Source organism: Apiospora phragmitis (assembly GCF_038363925.1).
Source record: "Apiospora phragmitis strain CBS 135458 chromosome Unknown utg000014l:1.0-1827420.0:1.0-1829600.0, whole genome shotgun sequence".
Classification (NCBI taxonomy): Eukaryota; Fungi; Ascomycota; class Sordariomycetes; order Amphisphaeriales; family Apiosporaceae; genus Apiospora; species Apiospora phragmitis.
Genome location: NW_027117414.1, coordinates 1,169,210 through 1,189,911, shown reverse-complemented (window position 1 = coordinate 1,189,911; position 20,702 = coordinate 1,169,210). Strand labels below are relative to the sequence as shown.

The window sequence follows — 20,702 nt, the reverse complement described above, 5'->3', positions numbered from 1 at the left end:
AACACTTGGAAAAAGTGAAGCGTCGTCCCTCCGCCAGCGAACCGCTGTCTGTTCAAAGATCCCGAGCTCAAGATTACTCTAGCATACACTAAAGGCTTCAAGTCGGTAACTCTTTGCTACATCAGCTTTTTGTGTTTTCGTAAGCAACATTCTCTTCTTCTCCAGATATGAAGAGAACATAGATCAAGACCATTTCCTTTGCCCCAATGGAGTCTGAATTGCCAAACCACGTCCAAGTTGTTGCCGGACAAACACCAATATTGTAGGAAACAGGGTTTACGCAGGTGTACGCCGGCTTCATACAGAATGGTATCTGGAACCTGCGAGCAGAGTTATCGTTCGAAGACCGCATGGTGCCGATGTTTTCTATCACAACACGACCCCGACATCGAAAACATCGGAAACCGATGCTCGTATGACAAGCACAGCATGTTCAAATCGGATAAGAACACGCACACCATTAAGAAAGATACGTCGGTGACCGGAAGTGTCTGATGGTCGTCGTCCAATGTCTCGGTGCCTTGACGCAAGGCCATTGCTGGAACGCGCGCCGTCTTTTGTCAATGTGCAATCTCTGCACACCTTCGAGCGAGTTTCGCGAGAAGCCATAGACCGAAGCGGCACACCGAAGCCACTGGCCATGAAATCGAAGTTGTCATCATTGCCCTGTCCGTCTATGTCTGCCTCTACTGCCACCGCCGAGGAAACGACTAACAGTGACGCAGCTGCCAGTCATGATGGGGCAGACAACAACACACCCAGAAGTGTCTCGGGTGGCAAGTCTGAAATATGTCTGTTGCTCTTACTGGCAACGCTTTCGTCGCCTTCTTCGCTTCTCTGAAGAACATAATGCCGGATGACGACCAGCAGATACTCCATGCCACCAGGGAGCCCAAATCACGCCCGCTTCATAACGTTTTTCTAGCTTTGGTGTAGATAAAACGAAAGATAAACTCGCCAAAGGGACAGATTTGAGGACCTTAAAGATCATGGCAAGCAAGGGTCGCGTAAAAAAGGGCAAGGAGGGATGAAGAGGATAACTTATGTACTTACTCATGGTCGACACTGCTGCAAAATTTAGCACCAAGACTTGCCACCAGTTGTTGTCTGTACATAAGACTTCATATAGAGCCAGGTTCATGGTCATACTTCTTGCTCAGAGGCCTGTCAGTCGCTTGGTTGGCAAGTATCTCGTCGGTGGCTTCTATTCCAGCACCTGGCCAAGCTTCATATCTCTCGATCGGCGCAGCTTCGTGTTATGCATCGTAGAAAATATGGTCTCTGCGAATGCGTCTTGGTTGTGTGGGCACAGGCTGCTATCCAAGCACCGCATGGACTGGTTGTTTTGGATCACGTCTCGGAAGACTACAGACGCGAGGGGATCTGTTTCGTGGTGTCGTTTCTCTCAAGCTTGGCACCTGCCTGCGAGGCGACAAAATGAAGTAGCCAGGATCATCGAGGTCAAAGTTTAATCGAGCTCGCTTGTCTTCCGAGAGATTAACAGGTTATTGGGCTTGATGACACCTTGATATGGGATGACCTCAAGCATGGCAACGACACCCATCATATCAAATCCATCGGGCTGAACATTATGATCAATCTTCTTTTTCGAGACCTATTGAAGACGTCTTCGTGGGAGCCCATACAGCTTTAGTTTGAGTAAAGAAGCCCGCAGGCTTGTGCGAATTGATGCGATTGAAGTTGGGTTACTGTAGGTTAGCTGTAATCCGTACCTGCTGACGGATTTGTCACGACGCGAGAGGCAGGGAGGACTGCCAGTTTGCGAGGGTCAGTAAGTGGGGTGGAAATAAAAGCCAACAAGATACTGATAGATGTTAGGTACTTGGAAAGTGGTGGTTAATAACAAGTATCAGCTTTGTCAGCACCTGATCATAACACCAGCGCAACCAAGAGGGCATGAATAGGTGGTAGGAAAGAAAGCCTTGCTGAATTGATACGACAGCAAAACATTACTCACATACAGGCATTGAGATCACAGTCAAAGTCAAAAGTCAGTTATAAAAGAACTGTAGGGTGTAACGGCAGCTTTATTCTAAGTCATCTTAGGGGTATTGAAGCTTGCTCTAGGGACTTTCGTATCTGAGAAAATCCTTTCCTCCCTTCCATGTAGAAATGCCCAACGCCTTGGTCGTAATCAAGTCGGAATCATCATGTTGTTGGTGATTGACAGAGCACATTTAGTGCTTGGCAGCCTCCTTGTTGACATCGGCAGAAGTGTTGTTCTTCTTCTCGTCAACCTTGTCGCTGACGGCGTCCTTGCCGGCGGTGAGACTGGAGAAGGATTAGTACTGAGGAACATGATGTAAGGAAGTGATAAGCTTACCGGGTGGAGGCAGAGGCGTTGCTGTCCTTGGCAACCTCCTTGTTGCCCTCCTTGGAGGCAGTGGCCGTGGCACCTGTGGAAGGTTAGCATTGTGGTTGCAAATGCAAGGTGAAGCTCAAAGGGAGCAGAAGAGGGAAGCATACCCTTGACGGTGTCAGCGACGTAAGAAGCGGCGTTGTTGATGGTATCCATTGTGATGGTTGTTTGGGTTGTTTGGGTTGGTGGTTTGGTTGAGTATGAAAGTTGTGATGTGGTTGAGAGTTGTGAAGTGTGATGGTGAGAGGAAGAAATGGTTGCAAGATGGGAGGTGGGAGGGTTTATATAGAGGAATTGCTGAGAGTCGGCCTGGTCTGACAAACAGCAGTTGCCTCATACATTCAATGCTTTGACCTAGGTACCTGCCTCATTGCCTACCTGAGATTCACTTACTGCACACGTATGAATCACTGATCGAATTCACGAAACGCAATGCACCTGCCCCACGTCAAATCAATGGGCAATCACATGGAGAATGGAAACGGCATGGACGTACGTCATCGCAGAGAAAGGGCTATTGTGTTTCCCCTCCACCTTCTGTCATCCACATCCCCCGTGTGCATCAATGACAACCCGCAAAAGGGAGGGGCAGGCAAAGGGGGCCGGAAGTCCCTCAGTCTCAGTACCCCTCGTTGACATCTGGATCAAATGCACGTAACCTAGTGGTACAGTAAAGGGCTCCGTGCCATGGCTCCCAGTCAGCCTCTTGTTACAAACATGTGGGACGCAAGTACATAGGGTCTCCGTTGATCTAGTTGCTAGCAGAAGTACAGTATCAAATCTCCTCAATCAATCAATGCCAGTCCCAGTTGCCCAGGTATTTTTGCCTGCCTGGAGGTAGATGCGGATACAGCTTTACAGTACTTGTGTGCCTACCTAGCTTCCATTCTTTGTTTGGAAATTGCCATGTTGGGTTGGAGGGGTCAAGCTATGTACGTCATGGTTGCAATGATATCAAGCCAGAAAACCGACGGGCTGTCAGCTATTGATGCATTCTTGCAGAGTAGGTAGGTAAGTACCTGGGTAGGGCACGTTTCTTCCAATAAGCCCTTTTCACCCAAAACCACGGCCTGCCTGGGAAGTCGGTACTCCGAAAACCAGTTGCATCAAACGTGTTGGCCAATTCAATCCCCGAGGAGGCAGTTGCGCGAAACATAGAATTCGGACTTGCAGCCGAGCATCAAACAAATCACAGGCGAAAAGCTCATGTTTCCCATCCAGGTTGCAAGAAGCCCATGCTCCTTTCCGCAAGCTGTTCCTGGCACGTTCCAGCTAGAGCTGTCAAGAGTCTCCACATGCCAGATCCATCTGCCCGTTTTTAGTAGGAAGCTGATCAGCAACCAATCACGATTCTCATCCGCTTGGATAGTGTGCTGCAGCTCAAAAAGCTCCGACAGCTAGTTGGTTGCAAGTCTGACATCATAGATTCTTCTGTTTTGCAGTCGGGTGCTGAATGAGATTGGTCTGGCCCCCGCAGAACTGTGGCTCCTGAGTACGTCAAAGCCACAAATACCCCACCAGCAACTTGCTAGCTGCACTGTTTTCAGCCATAATAGCAGTTGCTTGTATCAATAGTACCAAAGACGTGATTGGAATGAAGAAGCGGCCAATGGCGATTCGAGATCGAGATCGTTGGGTCAAGTGCCCAACCTATGATTAGACGGGTTCTTTCTCTGCCTGCTCTACCCGTCGATCACGCCCCAGTGCTCTCATCGTACTTTCCATCTTGCATCATTTCCCAGCTTGGGGTCAGATGGCCACACAAATCTGCAAGGAGGAAAAGCGCCACATCCAAGGCAGCCAAATGATGGCAACAAGTGCCTTTTCCCGGTATCCACGGAGCATTTGATCCGACAAAACATCGATGGAAACAAATCTTCATGCATTGCATCACGATCCGGCCACACAACGCCCGTAGTCCACTCGTTTGGCAAGAAGCTTCCGGACACTCGGGCAAACACGTTCCCGTCTGTACCTAACGGATACCGTCAACAAGGCGGCTAATAAGTGCTACCTAGGCAGGTACTTCTCCGACATTCCCCCATCCCCCATGTCGGTTGCTTTTGGCAGTATGGGCTTTGAGGCAAGCTGTCTGACGTACTGGACAACTGCCAAGCCACGATGTTTGAGTAGAGAGAGCCTGAGGGCCTAGAAGAATTATGCCTAGTTCGATGTTGACAGTTTGCAACTATGAGGCTCAACGGATTATCTTCGTGCCTGTGTTGAGGCGAGTTACGATGTCAATAGGCTGCTCGCGCTCTCCTTAGCTCGATTTACGCGGCTGCTGATTGCTGCTACAAGCAGGCAAGTGGACTGAATTTATGGTCTATCACATCGCATCACTCAAAGCCATATGCATAGCTTTCAAAAGGTTTGTCGTGTTCCCAAGAGTGGTAACACTCCTCTATTCATCTACGGTAAGTATGCGGATTTAGCCGCTTGATTGGTGACAAGGTTTGTCTGCTTGTCTGAACTCAAGCACGTAGCCAGCAGAGCATTGCCTGGGTGCTGGGGTTTTCCATCCGCAACTTTGTTTGGCATGAACATTTGGTCCCTGCTCTGAGCTCGTGGCACACACTGAGCTGTCCCTGTCGATCAGGTGTTCGGGGAGGTTTCTCCAGCTGCCAGCCGTTGACGCCTCGTTCAAGACTTCGGGCCAAATTCCCTGCCAATTGAATAAGTAAGCGTGGCGCCCTGGTTAGTAGTTAAACATCGTGGTCTTTCCAACTGTCTTCTAGACTGTTTTCTTTTCCCGCAGCTTATGAAGAGCGCAGTCACTTGGCTTCAGGGAAAGCGAGTCAATCAATGCCATTGCCAGTTGAGATTTGACTGTTTGCCTCTACGGGAATATGGTAGGCTTCGTAAGTGGGTTTCTAAACATCTCAGGTATGTCAGGAGATTAAAGAGCGTATACAATGGGAACACTATTCCATGTATGACTTCTTGCTCTTCGCAACGGTACTGTCAGTTCGGTTGCATACCTGTCAAGGTTAGGGATGAGGTTCAGGAAGCTCGCAGCTTCATTGACTTGAGCCGCAAAAGCAAGGCGGTTGGAGCCGTCCGTGCCTGGGTGGGGTTGACACTCTGTTTACTGGTTTGGCCAGCCCCGTTGGAGTCTAGATGGTGGTGCAGTTAACGGACCGAGGAATTGCTTGCGACACACTGGTTTATTGGCTCAACTTCAATTGGACCGCGACATCACCACTTCGCCTATTTCAACATAGCATAGGACGTCTGAAGGATAGAGATCAAGATGGGAATCCTTCGAACAACATTCAAAACGAGTCTCTATGGCGTCACGGGCGGCCTGGCGAGCGTCGGAGCTGGCATGGCTTATTTTGGTGCCACAACCTCGATCGTCGACCTGAAGAATGACGATGCATGGTTCCGCTCCAAAACATACGCAAGATATAACCCGAAAGCCAATCCAGCTCTTCAGGACGACTGCATCAAGCGTGTGCCACTCAGTAAGATCCGGCCGGAGCTCCGAAATGACGAGGCCGCCTTGGCCCTCGACTTCTGTCGTGGTATTTGGAGCCGATGGGGTACAGTCATTCATTATCGCTTTCTACGGACGTGATCACCCTTACTAATGTGGCTTGTTAGCGTTCTGGCCCCAGAGCAAGCTCCATGAGCGCTACGATGCGCCTCCAGGCTCAGAGGGTTACACGTGGAAAACCTCGGAGCTAGCTGTCGCAAAGTACGAGCCCGGCCTGAAGTTCTCCAACCACTTTGAGGTAGTCCAAAATCAGGGCAACGAGATCACTGTTCGCTGCGGAGGGTCTCCGCTGCAGCCCGGCCTGAGGAACTCGGATGGGCTCGTCCTCATCAGCGCGCGCATCGACCGCGAAAAGCAGGAGGCTGTCTTCAGCCTTAAGTCGGCATTGTTCGATAGCGCGGGCTCTTATGATAAGGGCGCGGGTCATCCGATCCCGCCTAAGATTGTATTCCTGCACCCTTGGTATGTGAGGATGCTGCTGCATTGCGGTGTGGGAAATGTGAAGGCTTGAGACCTAGTTATCCTGGCCAATATATATGTAGGTGCTTTAAGTACGCACATACCTACACTTTGAAATAGTACCAACCTGCAAAGAGGTCTCACCGTGATGTATCGAAATGTGGTCTAAAAATAGGCTTCGTTTATACAGTATTGCGATTGCTTGCCCCTGCTGACGGCCTTGTGGTACTGTCGGAATGCGACCTATTGCCAGTCGTCCTGCCAGAGTGGTATATAGATATCTTAAAGCCGATAGCATCCAAAGGAAAGACACGCAGCTTCCCCTTATGTATAACATAGCCGCGTCCACCTGGGACGGACGCTGCTTCGAAGCAGCGCATTCCAGCTACTGAAAGACGGCAGAGACTGGGTTATTTGCAGATTTTGCCGCGGCAGCCTTGACAGTTGACTGGGCCAGTGGAGGGGATACTTTTCCAATCATACAGTCCTTGCGCGCTATTCTTCCCACTTCGGAATCTCACACGCCGACTTCTGTGGATCTATTGCGGTGGTATGAGGACATTCATCTTGTGGAGGGAAATACTTTGGCATCGAGGGCCCTGAATGAATCGTTCGTGAAGCAGGTCGACGCTTCAAATCCTGGGTGCATTTCAGAGGCATGCCATAAGCTACTCTGGACATAGGACTGGACTCCGACCTGGCTGGCATAGGGGTACTGACCTCTATTGGAAGTGGGAGGTTCATTGAACAAAGAGCTAGAGTATAGCATCGTACGTCATTGGCGCCAGTCTAGTGACGATATATTTCGTGGCCCTCAACCTGCCACAACGCCGAGCCACAAAATCGGCGTCGCTGCTTCATTACATAGTCAATGTAGCCCGAGGCTCGGTATCCGAGCTGTTCTTGAGAGCCTGTATCATAAGTCAAGCAATCCAGATTGCGGCGGTTCGAGACTCCCACGGCGACTTCGGCAACGTCACGGATAGGCCTCGAAGCTTCACAGTTATCACAGCAGTAATTTTCACGTTTGCCTTCTGTTCCGTACAGCTCCTCTCCCTGGTGCTGAGCGGGAACCCGCGCCAGACGGCGCCGGCTTGTATATTTCGCCACATGGGTGCAATGGGCGCTCTGGCTCTGGGCTACCATGGTCGGGACAGAAATCATCTCTGTCCGTAACCTCGGGATCAGACTCGGACTTGAGGCCCAACCTCGGGGGTTTCATTTGGTAGCAGATGGTTCGTAAATCATTCTTTCGACGAGCTCGTCAGGGAGCACTATGCCGCCTTTCAAGTACAAGACTGCCAAACTCGGATGGATGGGGCCAGCGTCACAATTTCCGTTACTTCGGGGACAGGTATGCTCATGGCGCTTGGTCCAGTTGTTCGACTGTTCTTGTCGGCTTTGGGCTGGGGCCTCGGATATTTTGCTCCTCTGTCAGGGCTTATTAGGTTCCCATATATCGTTGATAAGGTCCTGCAGCATGCTATCATGATGTGTGCCTTGATAACTATGTGCGCGGCGCTGTGGATGTTGCTGTCCATCCGCTGGGTCATTGATAATTCTCCTGATTCGGACAGCCTGTCGATGAATGAATGGTCCTTCGGTCAGATTCTGTGTACTATGACGTGGTTGCCGGTTCTCGTGGAAGCCGCGTATCTTGCAATGTGTGAGTACCATCTCCGCCGTTCTCAAATATGGGCATGCTGACCTTGTCGATCCATAGACAGCATGGAGACTGCATTGGACGGCCGGGTCTCCAAAGACTACACCGTTGTGCTTGATTAAGATGAGGAAAAGAAGGATCTAGACAGGAGTTATGCTTGTGGCCAGGATAAAGGGCAGCATTTGGCCAATGATCCGTCATCGTCTGGATGAACCAAAAGTCACTGTGTTCAATAGTATCATGTGCATGCTCTATCGTCGACCTTCATGTATAGATACTTTAGAAGGTTTTTTCAGGTGTTGCTTTCAATTGATAAAGGCAACAATGTTTCGTTTTGCACACTGTATCGAAAAGGGATACTGCCTGGAGTGAATGCATGGAGCAACCACCACGGTCGGAGCCCCCAGACGAATTTGTTGGCAGCAAGCCTTCACAAGGAAATATTTGCAGCCTTTGAGTTGAAATCCTCATCGACGACGGGATGGATATCATTGGTAGCCATTTATGAGCTTTCATTGGAAGTAATGCTCCGTTCAGCATGTGACTTGCTCTCAGAAACCAGAGACCAGAAACCACACTGATATGGCTACTTACATCATCGTCCATCGCCATCATCAAACAGATTTTGCATTCAGCCGTCGATGCGATAGGTGAAAGGTGAGACAGAGCCCCTTATCATTGCACGTCAGACTGGCTCTGGCCAAGCATGGTCCATGAAAGAGGAAAGATGATTTGGACCTCCAGTTGTAAGGCACCCACCCACAACAGACCTACATCACCTAGGTACCTACTTCAAATCGCCGAATAACGAGCTTCCATCCCATCGACCAAGGGATCTGGTCTGGCTTAGTTGGCTGATGTGTGAGACTTGTATTCAATGCTGACTTATTCTTACAGGTCGCCGAAGTAACAGACTGGCCGTCCACAACATGTACCTAAGATACATGCCCACTACCTCCAGCTCAACCCCGACTGGGAGAGACGAGCACGAGATCAGAGCTCGTGCCAGGCTGAACGATGTTATTCGACCCTACTTCTCAAAGGAAGAGTATCTGCAGATCAACTACTTTCTGCAACGAGAGGATGGAGTTGCAAATCTTCGGAAGTCAATCTCCAACTTCAAGCAATACCCCCAAGCATGTTGGACGATGACAACACCTGTAACAAAAGCATAAAACGCAAGTATTGAACCAACCCCTCCTATCCCAGCCAGATCAGATTCCATGGAAGACATATTTTTTGGGGTAGCTATAATCTTTTCTTTCACTTCTGTTCTATTGCACTAAGCCTATTATTCGTTAATGATGAATGCTGCTAAACATCTTGCAGCCGTTCGGCAAAGAACTGCATGATTGGCAGCATTTCCTCCCCGGCTATCGGGCATTCCATCGTTGCCCTTCTTCCATTTCACCTCACGCACATCCGTGAACTCACTTCTCAGTGCGTCCATAGCCTCCTCATCGACTGCCTCGCTCGATCTTCCATGGCATACCAAAACTGGTGTACGAGACTTCTCCCGACTGCTTATCGATGGGACCATACTTGCTGGCAACGGTCCTCCAACTGACACGATGCCCTTGAACACCCGCCCTGCTGCATTGTCACCATCTTCGACGCCCGCAACCTGTTCGCCGTCCCGTAAGCGCGATGCCAGACCGAGGGCCACGGATCCGCCTTGTCCGTAGCCGAACATCAACATGTCGCGTGTGTCCCACCCGCACTTCTCGATCAGCACACCGTTGATCAGCTTCTGCAGCACCGCATCCGTCGTCTTGGTGAATCCAGGGTCGAGTTCCAGCTCGCCCGTGGTGGGTGAGATGGTCAGGTCGTCACCCCAGTGGAAGTGCCGCGTGGGCATCTCGTCGTCGTCCGACAAGCCCAGCAGGGCCGGCGGCAACGGCGTCACACCCCGGACGGAAATGCCCATCACGCCCGGCAAGGCTAGAGTCTTGGCGAGGCCGGTGTAGGCTTCTTCGAAGTCGCCCAGGCCATGGAACAAGATCAGGATGGCCGTCGTAGTCTCTGGTACTTCGGGATAGGCGAGCCCGACGGTGATGGCTGGCGCTAGCGACGCGAAGTCTTCTGGTTGGGGGATTCTGGTGGGCATCTTGCTTGGGGAAAAAGTTGAATAAAGACAACGTGAGAGTGGCGATATGTGCCACGCGTGCAAATACCAGTAGATTGCTGGGGCTTTCGGAAGCAGTCTACGGCCGATGACGTATTGTGCGGTGCCGACGTTGCGATGGAGGTTGCGGGCGGGCGAGTTCTGTGCGGTGAAAAGCCGGTGTGGTGGGGACCCCCCCGCGCACTTCCGGAGCGCACACTAATCCACTCTAACATACCATCGAATGGCAGTGCTTGGTTTTGTTTGCTGCAAAGAGTACACCAATATTGGCCAACGCATTAAAGTAAATACCTAAGGAACATGGAAATTATTAGACACGATCTGAAAGTTTGGATGCATTCCCGAGACGCTGGATACGCTACGTCCTCTGGCAGTCTGGGTTATGGTTCACCGAGGACCATCCCGGCCGGCAGGGGTCGCTGTGAACGCTCGAGCCCCTTAGATTAACCCCCGCACGATACCACCCTCTTTGGATCCAATTTCCGATGTGCATCTTATCTCTCAGTACAACACCACAAACCAGAAGCGATTGGCCTCCCACGTGGTCTATAAATCTCCTTCACGTGTGATCGTAACAAGGCAATGGCGAGCAGGGTTATCGTCTGTTCCGTCACAGGGAGATTTGGCTCCAAATCGACCTTATGCAACCCATATTTCTTACGACTTGGTAGCGAGTATGCCATGTCATCTAACTACGATATGAGTATTGGTGCCCTCCATTCGCCCATGCTCTATGTACACGTGCAGAATCTGCTGGGTCCGCCATTGCCTTAGCCATGCAGCCTGTTCGGTTTCCCGGAAACATCGTCAAGTATATGGGTGGAGCCAAGTCATGTCACTCTTGCTCTCTGTGGCGGCTTAAAGACGCATGCGTTTCCTGTGCACTAGAAGATGTGACTTGCCAGTCCTCTCACCGTGCCTGTTTGTTGTAGGCGTCCACTCGTTGGAAACTCCCACGCTCGTCCATCTACCGCTGTTCGTTTGTTATCATGGTCAGTTCCTGGATCATCGGCGCATCGCTCGCCGCTGCGGGTGTTTCCGCTGCTGGTCAACCGCTCGCCCCGGCGCAAGACATCAATTTGCCTGCCGGTGCTAACGCTGCAGAGCCCCTGAAGTGGTTGGGTGCCAATGGCCCTTGGTTTGCTGGTATGTGGACTCTATCTCCGTGTAGAGATCGAACTATTCTGATCCGAGTGTCTAGGCGACAATGTGAATGGCATCTCGCCTGAAGTTCCCGATAATTGCTATGTGGATCAGGCTGCCTACGTCTCGCGCCATGGCTCTCGGTTTCCTGACCAGGGTGCTTATAATGGCTGGGTTAGTCTTCAGCAAAAGGTAGTTATGGAGGTCCTCCCAAATGTGTTGAGGTTGCGCTGACCCTGTGCTAGCTTTCCGCCGGAGGATACTCAGCCTCTGGGGCTCTCTCTTTCATGCCAAACTGGAAGACGGTTTTGACGAACCCCTCAAGGCAGATTGCCATGGAGAGCCCCACGGGCGTAAAAGAGGCTCAAGACATGGGTTACCAGCTACGAACCAGATACCCCGACCTGTACAAGGACGGAGACGACTTCATTGTGTGGGCTAACAACTACACCCGCGTCCTCCAGACTGCACAGATGTTCGTCCGTGGCTTCTTGGGCTGGGAGTCGGACTCACTTGGAAGTGTGGTTTCCGTCACTTCCAAGGGCTTCCCTGGCGGTATTGGGGATTCCCTCGCGCCCTCGGATATGTGCCCCAACTTCGCGGACAGCGAGGGGAGTGAGCAACAGAGTGTGTGGGACAAAATCTGGATCCCCCCGGTCCAGGCCCGCCTCAACTCTCTCATCAAGGGCAATCTGACTTTGACGGCCAGTGATGTTACTTCCATCCCCTACTTGTGCGGCTACGAAAGTCAGATCACCGGCCGCCTGTCCCCTTGGTGTGACGTTTTGACGGACGAGGAGCTCAAGGCCTATCAGTACTCGAACGACATGCGATACTTTTACGGCATCGGCCCGGGCACCAACCTCAACAAGAAGATGATGACTCCGTACCTCGAAGCCCTGATGGGGCTCTTCGCGCAGGGCCCCAACATCACCGGCACGAAGGCCGACGGTTCTAGCTTCGATGTGCCCAAGTTGCTAATGTCGTTCCTGAATGACGGCCAGCTGACCGAGCTTGTTACCTCCAGTGGTGTCTTTGACGCCCAGCCTCTGCTTTCGCCCACGGAGAAGGACGACATTCGGCTGTGGATTGGCTCTCGCTATGTCACCATGCGAGGCACCATTGCCTTTGAGCGCCTAAACTGCCGCGCCGTGTCCAGTGGCCCAGGAGGAGGCAACGGTACCGTGACCACGACGCGCCGGGGCTGCCGCCACCAGACAGACCAGCCCAGCACGCTGTCGTCGATGATACGCAATGCCACTACCACATCAACCAGTAGCAGTAGCAGTGGTGCTGCGGTCCCCACCATCACCGGGGCGCCAGCTGCCCAGAAGAACGCCACCTACATCCGCATCCGCCTGAACGACGCCGTCTACCCCGTGCCCTCGTGCCAGAACGGGCCCGGCCGCTCGTGCCTGCTTAGCGACTACGTTGAGTACGTCGCCGACAAGTATGCGGCCGAGGGCGACTGGCTCGATAATTGCGCGGTCGCGGCGGCGGGGGCCCCGACCAAGGTCAAGGGCGCCTCGTTCTACACGGATCTGAGCAGCCCATGGCTAAAGACCATAAAGCCTTGAAGAGTGATGGTTGCTGGTGTTACAATATGATACGATACGGTGCAACTTCGGGACAATCGTAATGTTTAAAGTGCCCAATATATATTACCGCATGCAGCTCATCTGCTTTTAGATAGGGAATGCAAGTTGTTTAATCACCGCCGTTGACGTATCCAAAAGAAATATTTATGCCGCTTCGTTTCTGGGTATCTGGGGAGCGTAAACCATATCCAAGAAGTACATGCTATTATGCATCCAGGGTTGAATACTTCCTCTTTGATGGGTTATTGAACACGTATGTAGCCGGAATTGGGCACCACGAGCATCTTGGTGCGTCTCGATAGTGGCGGCTTGGGTACACCCATGGCTTAGCTGAAGTATGTGATAATTCACGAGTACGATGGAGCTGGTCGTATTTGGGCTTTGGGATGAGGTTATGATTGGGGGCGTGATATGGAATTGAAGGTCGATATTAGCGTATCCCTGCAACTGGAGTCTGGTACACTGCAGGTGGCCTAATGCCAAAGCTCGGGTACAGTACATGTAGGTACCCCAAATACATACATGTATGTAATCTCCAGTGAAACATTCACAACCCCCAAACATCCATACATACGTCGAATCTCACCTCGACACCGGATGGCAATCAGACGACTGGATTCTCGTTCAGTTCTCCCGACGCTCATACCGACTGCTTGATCTAACTACCAACTGTATTGCGACTGGGATCCGACCCGCGATGCCACGTCATCTGCCGCAATAGCGCCTCAAGTCGACGATAACCTGGCCGGTGCATTTGCATCAACATGGCGAACCGATACGGCGGCGGCGCATCACATCGCAATGGCAGCGCTAATGGCTACGGCTCATACGGGAGGAAGGATCTACCACAAAATGGGGGCGGCGGCGACGACGACTACGATCAATTCGGCGAGGGCTATGGGAGCGACCGCTATGCTACCCCCCGCAACAGATGAACCCACGACGACCACCGCCCCTCGACTCGCCTCGGAATGGCGCCGGTGGCTATAGTGGCTCGACTACATCCTCGAGACTTCAACGCGCCCAACAGTCGAGCGCCGAACGACATATCTCCCAAGTCCTCGAAGAAGTCAAGGCAGAATGGCCCGTACTATGCGAGGACAACTGCATCCCGGCGTCGCTGGCATTGCAGCTTCTCGACACCAGCTCGGTTGGCAGGGCCCACGAGTACAGGAACTTCCAGAAGACCCATCAATACCTCCAGGACTCACTGAAGGGAATCGTGCACGAACACCATCAGGGCTTCAACAGTTCGATCGGTACCTTCCACAAGATCCAAGGCAGCATACAGTCCTCCCAGAAGCGCGTCCGCACCCTCAAGGAATCTCTCAATACCTCCAGAGCTAACCTCTGTTCCACCGATCCCGAGCTTAAGAAGATGTACAAAGCGTCACAGATGTACGACGAGGTGCTGCAGACGCTGAACGAATTAGAGGACCTGAGGACGGTCCCTGACCAGCTCGAGGCACGTATATCCGAGAAGAGGTTTCTGACGGCGGTCGAGGTTCTGCATAACGCTTTGCGCAAGTTGAGGAAGCCCGAGCTGGACGACATCGGAGCGCTGAGCGATCTGAGGGGCTACCTGGCGAACCAAGAGACGGCCTTGATGGATATCTTGGTGGAGGAACTACATGAGCATCTATATCTCAAATCGCCCTACTGCCAAGAAAGATGGCAGAATCTCGCAAAGAAGCAGGATGGTTACAACGAGAGTTATGGCGACCAATCTGCCATCACCCCGTTTCATGTTGTCCTTGATACCCTCGATCTTCGGCAAGCCGTAGTCGAGGATCCGGCAAAGAACCCTGAAGCTGACACTTTCTGGTACGTGAGTCTACTGGTGGAGGCTCTGAACAAACTCGGGAGGCTGGAAGATGCAGTGGACAACCTGAAGCAGCGGTTACCGGTTGAGCTGTTTTCCATTGTCAACGAAACGATCAACGAGGTAGACCAGAGGCACCCGAGCTCATTGCGCGGCGGCTCGTCGAGCCATGAAGGTCTCCATATGTACGGCAGCCGTGAGACGCAGATGCGAGCTGATGTCATCTATGACTTGCTATGGACACTATATGGCAAGTTTGAAGCCATTGCTGAAGGCCACCGAGTCTTCCATGAATCTATCAAAGCTCTTATTCGACGAGAGGGTGCAGGAAACAACAACGCTCTACTTGGTAGTTTCAAGGAGCTTTGGAACCTCTATCAGAACGAGATTCGCTCACTACTACACAATTATGTCACCACCGACGCGGACGTTTACCAGTACAACAACTCGCCGAACCTAGGTGGCTCTCTGAACGGCAATAAGGACGCTGGCAGAGACCATCTCTTCAAGTTCTCTGAAGCAGACTCGAAGTCGGCAGAGATGACGACCGAGTACGAAGCACTCGATGGCATCATCCGTGCTGCTGTTCCTGGCCTGACGTCCGGTGAGCGAAAAAACAAGGATGCGGACAAAAAAGGCGGCAAAGAATTACAGAGGAACGCAATGCTGGGCGCCTTTGAGAACAGGCAAGCCCCAGGGTCGTACAAGTCCTTGGTCGAACCCAGCGTGTTCAACATGAGTTTGCTCCTGCCACCAACATTGGTCTTCCTGCAGCGGCTGAAGGTGATCGTGCCGCCTGGCTCTGACCTTGCAGCCAGTACCTTAACATCGTTCCTCGATAACTTCTTGGTCAACGTGTTCCAACCTCAGCTAGACGAGACGTTGGCCAAGCTAAGCGACAATGTCTTTGCGGAGATTGACTCGTTCCAACAAGACGCCGATTGGACCCTAGTAGCCAGGAGGCCGGTGTTCAAGGGCACCACGTCATTCTTTACCATTGTCACTGCGTTCTGTCGCATGCTGGGAACCATTCCTCACGACCAGGCGCTCAGCTCTTTGCTTATCAGCCAGATGATGAGATACCACGAACGATGCCAAACATGGTTTAGATCGTTGGTTTCAAAGGCTCAAGAACCAGCAACAACCTCAGTCGCATTACGCTACTCGGCCGAGCTTGCTACGACGAACGGGGATCTTCAAGAGATCATTAAGAAACTATGGACCTCCGACAACCTAGATCTTGAGCTGCTGGACAAGGAGGTCAACCTCCTGATCTTACAGACAAATGAGCGCAAGTTGGAGCCAAACGATGTCATCCAAGATCGCGATGTTATTTCCTCGCTTTGTCTTCTATATACTAGTATGAAGTGGCTCGCAGTCAAGGTCGTGGCTCTGCGACATATCACCTCCCACGAAACAGATTCATCCCGGCCGACCATGCCCAAGACGCAAAACCGACGATGGACTCTCCTAAATGATCCCAACAAAGCGACCAGTGATCAAAGCGGCCCTGTGTACCTACCTATGACACAGGATACTGTACAGTAAGTTCGAAGGTGTAAACCTGTTCTGATTTGACCTGGACTAACGATTGTATAGGTCTTTTGACAAAGTAACATCATCCTACGAGGAGCTTGCCGGCTCTGTTCTCTTGACTCTCCACACCGAGATCCGCGCCCGCATCATCCATTCCCTTTCCATCTCAGTGTCGCCGACCACGGCGCCCTACGTCCTACCGCCAGATCAGGAAATCAAGGAGCCTGACCAGGAAATTATATCACTCAACTCGGAGCTCGTCGCCTACGATGAAACGATAGTACGCTTCTTACGGGATACCGAGATCGCCTTCGTGCGCACCGGGCTCGGCCGCCTGGTCAACGCCTACCTCGTCTCGAACGCGCTCGTCGCGCAGCCCATGAACACGCGCGGCTGCGAGCGGATCCAGCTCAACATCCTGGTGCTGCAGCAGAACCTGAAGAACATCGAGGCCGGGGTCGACCTTGCGCGCGCCGCCAACTACTTCTCGCTGTTCACGGCAGGGCCCGAGGGCATCGTGGAGAAGGCCAAGAAGGATGCCGAGGCCACGGCGGCCGCGGGCAAGGGCGGGGACGGGGACGGTGGCGTGCCGGAGAACGAGAAGTTCAGTTATGATGAGCTCAAGGCCATGCTGGAGCTGTGCTATAGTGAGCAGCTGGCCCACCCGGAGCGCGGCATCGCGGCCGCGGCCAAGAGGCAGATGGGCGAGAAGGTCCTGGCGCTTAGCGAGTATATGTGGCAGAGCTAGATTTGGTCCCTTGCATGGCATAACGTACGTATAGCAAGTTTTTGGCGCGTCCTTACGAAGAACTTGTTTTGGGGCACTTTTATATGTAATCGAACGTTGTATTTAGCTATCTATCTTGGTTTCGAGAAAGGCGTGAATACTTTTACGGAGTTCATACATACTTGACCTCAACACTTGCGTATGATGGATATCTAACTCCAAGTCCGTACAAAGCAGCCTGGGCGATGGCGGCCGATCTGATACTATATTTCTCATAGTCATCGTATCAGGACAGCATAATGTCAATTCACCAAAAGCTTCAAGTCGAGAAATGACGTTCAGGCGCAGGAAGGTAGGCGCCTGTGTAACGTCGGTGTCGTGAACCCCGCCTTTCAGGTCCGACGTCAAGCGCTCGCTGGGCTGCATTGGCGTGAAACATTCTTAAGGCGGCTCAGGGCATAAACACCACGCGAGCCGAAGGTTGTATGACGTTGGACACGAGAGAGTGGCAAAGGAGGCGAAGGGCAAGCAAGCAAGCATGGCATCTCGGCTAGAAGACGGTAGATGCGCACTGGACCGGGCGATATGATTGAGTGACCAGTGACTGCCGGCATGTAGGCTATCCTAATCTCTGATCGTTTGTAGCACAAGAACGTCATTGTCTCCGTGGACTGGGGCGTTTCAGCTTGTGTGGTTCACGCCATCATCCGGTATGTGTGTATGCAACCGATTCTGTGGCTATAACTGTACCTCAATAACTAATACTGCCTAGGTACGTGGCAGAGACAGGAGGCAGTCAGGCCGTCCCGGGGAGGTTGGGGAAACGAACAGGAACGACACGCCGTTGGCGCCTCCCCCCTTCGCAGATAAGTTGTGGCGTTTGAGGGGCTGTTCATGGGCCGAGGGGGGGGGGGGAAGAAACGTTACCTATGTATTGGGTGCGAATTGTTTCAGAAACCGGTTGTTTTTTATTTTGGTCTTGCATCACCAGCATACAGCTCAGATCGATGAGATTTGTGTTAAAGCAGGAGAGTCACGTTTGGCATCAATCCAGGAGCGCACACCCACTCGTCTGTGCTGGCTGCCTACATAGCTCCCAAGCTCCTCGGCTAACGCTTCTCCTAGAAAAGGAAACCCGGTTTGCAAGATAGATGGATCCCATATAAGTCTCGTCTGCGATCCTGCTTACTGTGTATGTAATATGTCGTATGAAAGGTCACAAGCTCCCTCTATCTCTGATAAAGGTTGAGCCCAAGTGACGGAGTGGCGGTTATGGTGATGGTGATCGTCTTAGCTGCATGTTGCTCCGATGTGGCGGTGCGTGTTTTTAGAAATAAACGGGGGCCAAGGGGTTTTTCCCTCTCGGCATATCTCACTACATCTCTCGAGGCATAGTGCCAAGAATGGATCTCCATCTCCCTCGTAGACTCGGTCAGATTGGAATTCAAGCTGAAAAATGCTCCGATTTATCAGTGAAATACTTTTCAACAAAAGAGGAACACTCCCGAAGCTAGCGGTCTATTGTACATGTCTTCCATTTGATGCAATAGGCAGGCGATACAGTGTTTTTGATCTGTACTGTAGGAGGCGACTTCTTTTCTGTGCTTATATCCGTAGAGCCGACTTGGCTGCACTCTACTACTAGTTCAAAAGCCATGCAATAGACGAATTCCGGACTATACAGGGCCAATGCTGCTGCGGTTCGAATAGTGCAAGCGAATTCTGACAAGTCAGGTACCGAATATTCCGTCTACTCTATCCACCCGGCTAGCTCGGGGGGTCTAATGTTTAGGTGCAAAGAATTGCATTGTCTTCTACGACTGGCCGTCGCGGTACCTAATTGGGACTGGAAACCAACGAGACGTGGATATGTAGCCTGCTATGGAGTATCGTTAGTGTTAGCGATCCAACGGTTCCTCGACTGAGGCGCACATGCATAAGTTCTACTACCACAGACTATGGATGGGATGATCGGAGTGGGGGGAGCCGCAGGGCAAGGCACAGGGCGGCGTCTGTCAAAAGATCAATTCGATAGATGTGGCGGTTAAAAGGGGTACAGACAGACTCCAGTTGCAGGGCAATGTGCGGGAGAAGGCATTCAAGTCGTCCATTCGATTGGGTTGGATCGACCAGCGCATGCTGCAAGCAGAACGTGCAGGATCTGACTGGGCTTCCAAGCAGGATTTGAACTGTTTGAGGATAGAGTAAGTGCACGCCGGTAGCCACCATATCATACCACGGAGAATTCAGCTTCATATGTACGGATAGCTACCACCACTTCCACCGCCCAGAAATAGTTTCGGTGAGATCGAATAACATAGTCTCTTAGTCGACCGGTTTCACCAGGAAAAAAAGGAGTCCTGGGTGTGGCGGTCAAGAAGGGCGGGGAAGAGGGTTCTCTCAAATGTCCTCCGTGCCTCCTGAGAGAAAAAACCCCCCGTGTAATTTGGGGGTGAGGGATGTCTGGAAAGGCTAGAGATGAGATGTGGAGCTTCCACATGCGGCGACTGCATGCGCGATGAGATGAATCGACAGTAACGTGGTTCCAAATGCATACCAGAGTGATCATATATTCATTACTGGGTGGTCAGTAGTTACTCCGTAGGCAAAGAGGACTTCCTTACTAGTATGCTGCTCGTCCACATCCGCTGACCTCGACTTCGGCAGCGGTGATGTTGTTCACAAGGTGCAATTCCCCAATGCGATACCCGATCAGGGGCCCCCCAAAGTTAAGGTTAAAATTGACATCAAGATAACGGCACCTGACCGACGGGTGGATAAAGGGATGAGCCGCCCTCAACCCCCAAAACTCGTAGCAGGGCAGAAAATGTATGTAGATTATTCTAGCAAATAGCCCTATGATGGATGCTCTGTTTCTTTGTGACGGCAACCAGCTCCAACAAGGTCCGTTATTACATGCCCTGGTGATAAGAATCAATAAGAACCACACCTCAGCGAAGGTCGCATGACCTCACGGGACAAGGTTCAAAACCAATCAACGCTGCATAGGCAAAAAGGCCATGCAGCCGGGGCACCCAGGGGCACCCCAGGTGCCAGGGCAGTTAACCGTTGGGTCTGTTACTTGTCTGGCTCCCGCGATGCATGCTGTAGTTATTTCATGCAAACGAAACCAGATCTTGATCAAGTGGCTTAGTTTTGACCCTGCTATCCATCTCTTGCCCCTCCATTTGTTTGAGAATATGCCCAGTGGCATGCCTGCGTAGCATTGGGCAATCCGTTGGAAACAAAGCTGGTCAAATTGTGGTTGTATAGTCACACATCTCCTATACTTTGATTGATGCATATTCCCCGAGCTTCGTTGAGCAGCAGTTCCAAGTTGCTCCAGTACGTAGGAGTCAGCTTGCGTGCTTACGAGAAGTGACGTTCGTTACATCCTTCTGTACCATCCCTTGAAGGGTTAGTGATTACACATTTCCCGGCAAAGTCTGTCACCGGGGATCAATGATCACGCAGCAAGCCGATGAAGAATATTGACGAAGAAATATGACCCCTTCGCTACATATAAGAGCAGCAATTGGGCCCCTTCTCCACCATCCGAATCGGATTCTCGAGAGTCGAGACCGTCCATACACACACCAAAAGTCACTGGAGCTCATCTCGCGGCAGCAGTGGGTGAATGCGTGAATGCGTGAATGTGACGTTAGCGGGGGAGAGCATTTAATGCTTTTCGACTTTGATTAGCAAACGGCGGCACTGGCCGGAGGGGTCACATCGTGCATGGAAATGACA

The 20,702-nt window shown here is 51.8% G+C and overlaps 5 protein-coding genes across 5 annotated transcripts; 3 read left to right on the top strand and 2 right to left on the bottom strand.

Annotated features, from left to right (window-relative positions):
- Positions 1-2,198: 2,198 nt before the first annotated feature.
- On the bottom strand, positions 2,199-2,536 carry PG994_014997 (glucose-repressible protein; the record flags this gene model as incomplete). The annotated part of the gene is made up of 3 exons (XM_066866406.1): positions 2,199-2,292; positions 2,345-2,417; positions 2,488-2,536. The coding sequence occupies 3 exons, from the start codon at positions 2,534-2,536 to the stop codon at positions 2,199-2,201; spliced, it is 216 nt and encodes a 71-aa protein (XP_066708082.1).
- A 3,097-nt stretch (positions 2,537-5,633) lies between these two features.
- On the top strand, positions 5,634-6,390 carry PG994_014996 (uncharacterized protein; the record flags this gene model as incomplete). The annotated part of the gene is made up of 2 exons (XM_066866405.1): positions 5,634-5,925; positions 5,987-6,390. 2 exons carry the CDS (start codon positions 5,634-5,636, stop codon positions 6,388-6,390), a joined length of 696 nt encoding a protein of 231 aa, XP_066708081.1.
- Positions 6,391-9,292: 2,902 nt separating this feature from the next.
- On the bottom strand, positions 9,293-10,108 carry PG994_014995 (uncharacterized protein; the record flags this gene model as incomplete). Its single annotated transcript, XM_066866404.1, has 1 exon — positions 9,293-10,108. One exon carries the CDS (start codon positions 10,106-10,108, stop codon positions 9,293-9,295), a length of 816 nt encoding a protein of 271 aa, XP_066708080.1.
- Positions 10,109-11,115: 1,007 nt separating this feature from the next.
- On the top strand, positions 11,116-12,846 carry PG994_014994 (histidine acid phosphatase; the record flags this gene model as incomplete). Its single annotated transcript, XM_066866403.1, has 3 exons — positions 11,116-11,272; positions 11,328-11,461; positions 11,515-12,846. The coding sequence occupies 3 exons, from the start codon at positions 11,116-11,118 to the stop codon at positions 12,844-12,846; spliced, it is 1,623 nt and encodes a 540-aa protein (XP_066708079.1).
- Positions 12,847-13,798: 952 nt separating this feature from the next.
- Positions 13,799-16,973, top strand: PG994_014993 (exocyst complex component; the record flags this gene model as incomplete). The annotated part of the gene is made up of 2 exons (XM_066866402.1): positions 13,799-16,233; positions 16,289-16,973. The coding sequence occupies 2 exons, from the start codon at positions 13,799-13,801 to the stop codon at positions 16,971-16,973; spliced, it is 3,120 nt and encodes a 1,039-aa protein (XP_066708078.1).
- Positions 16,974-20,702: the final 3,729 nt, after the last annotated feature.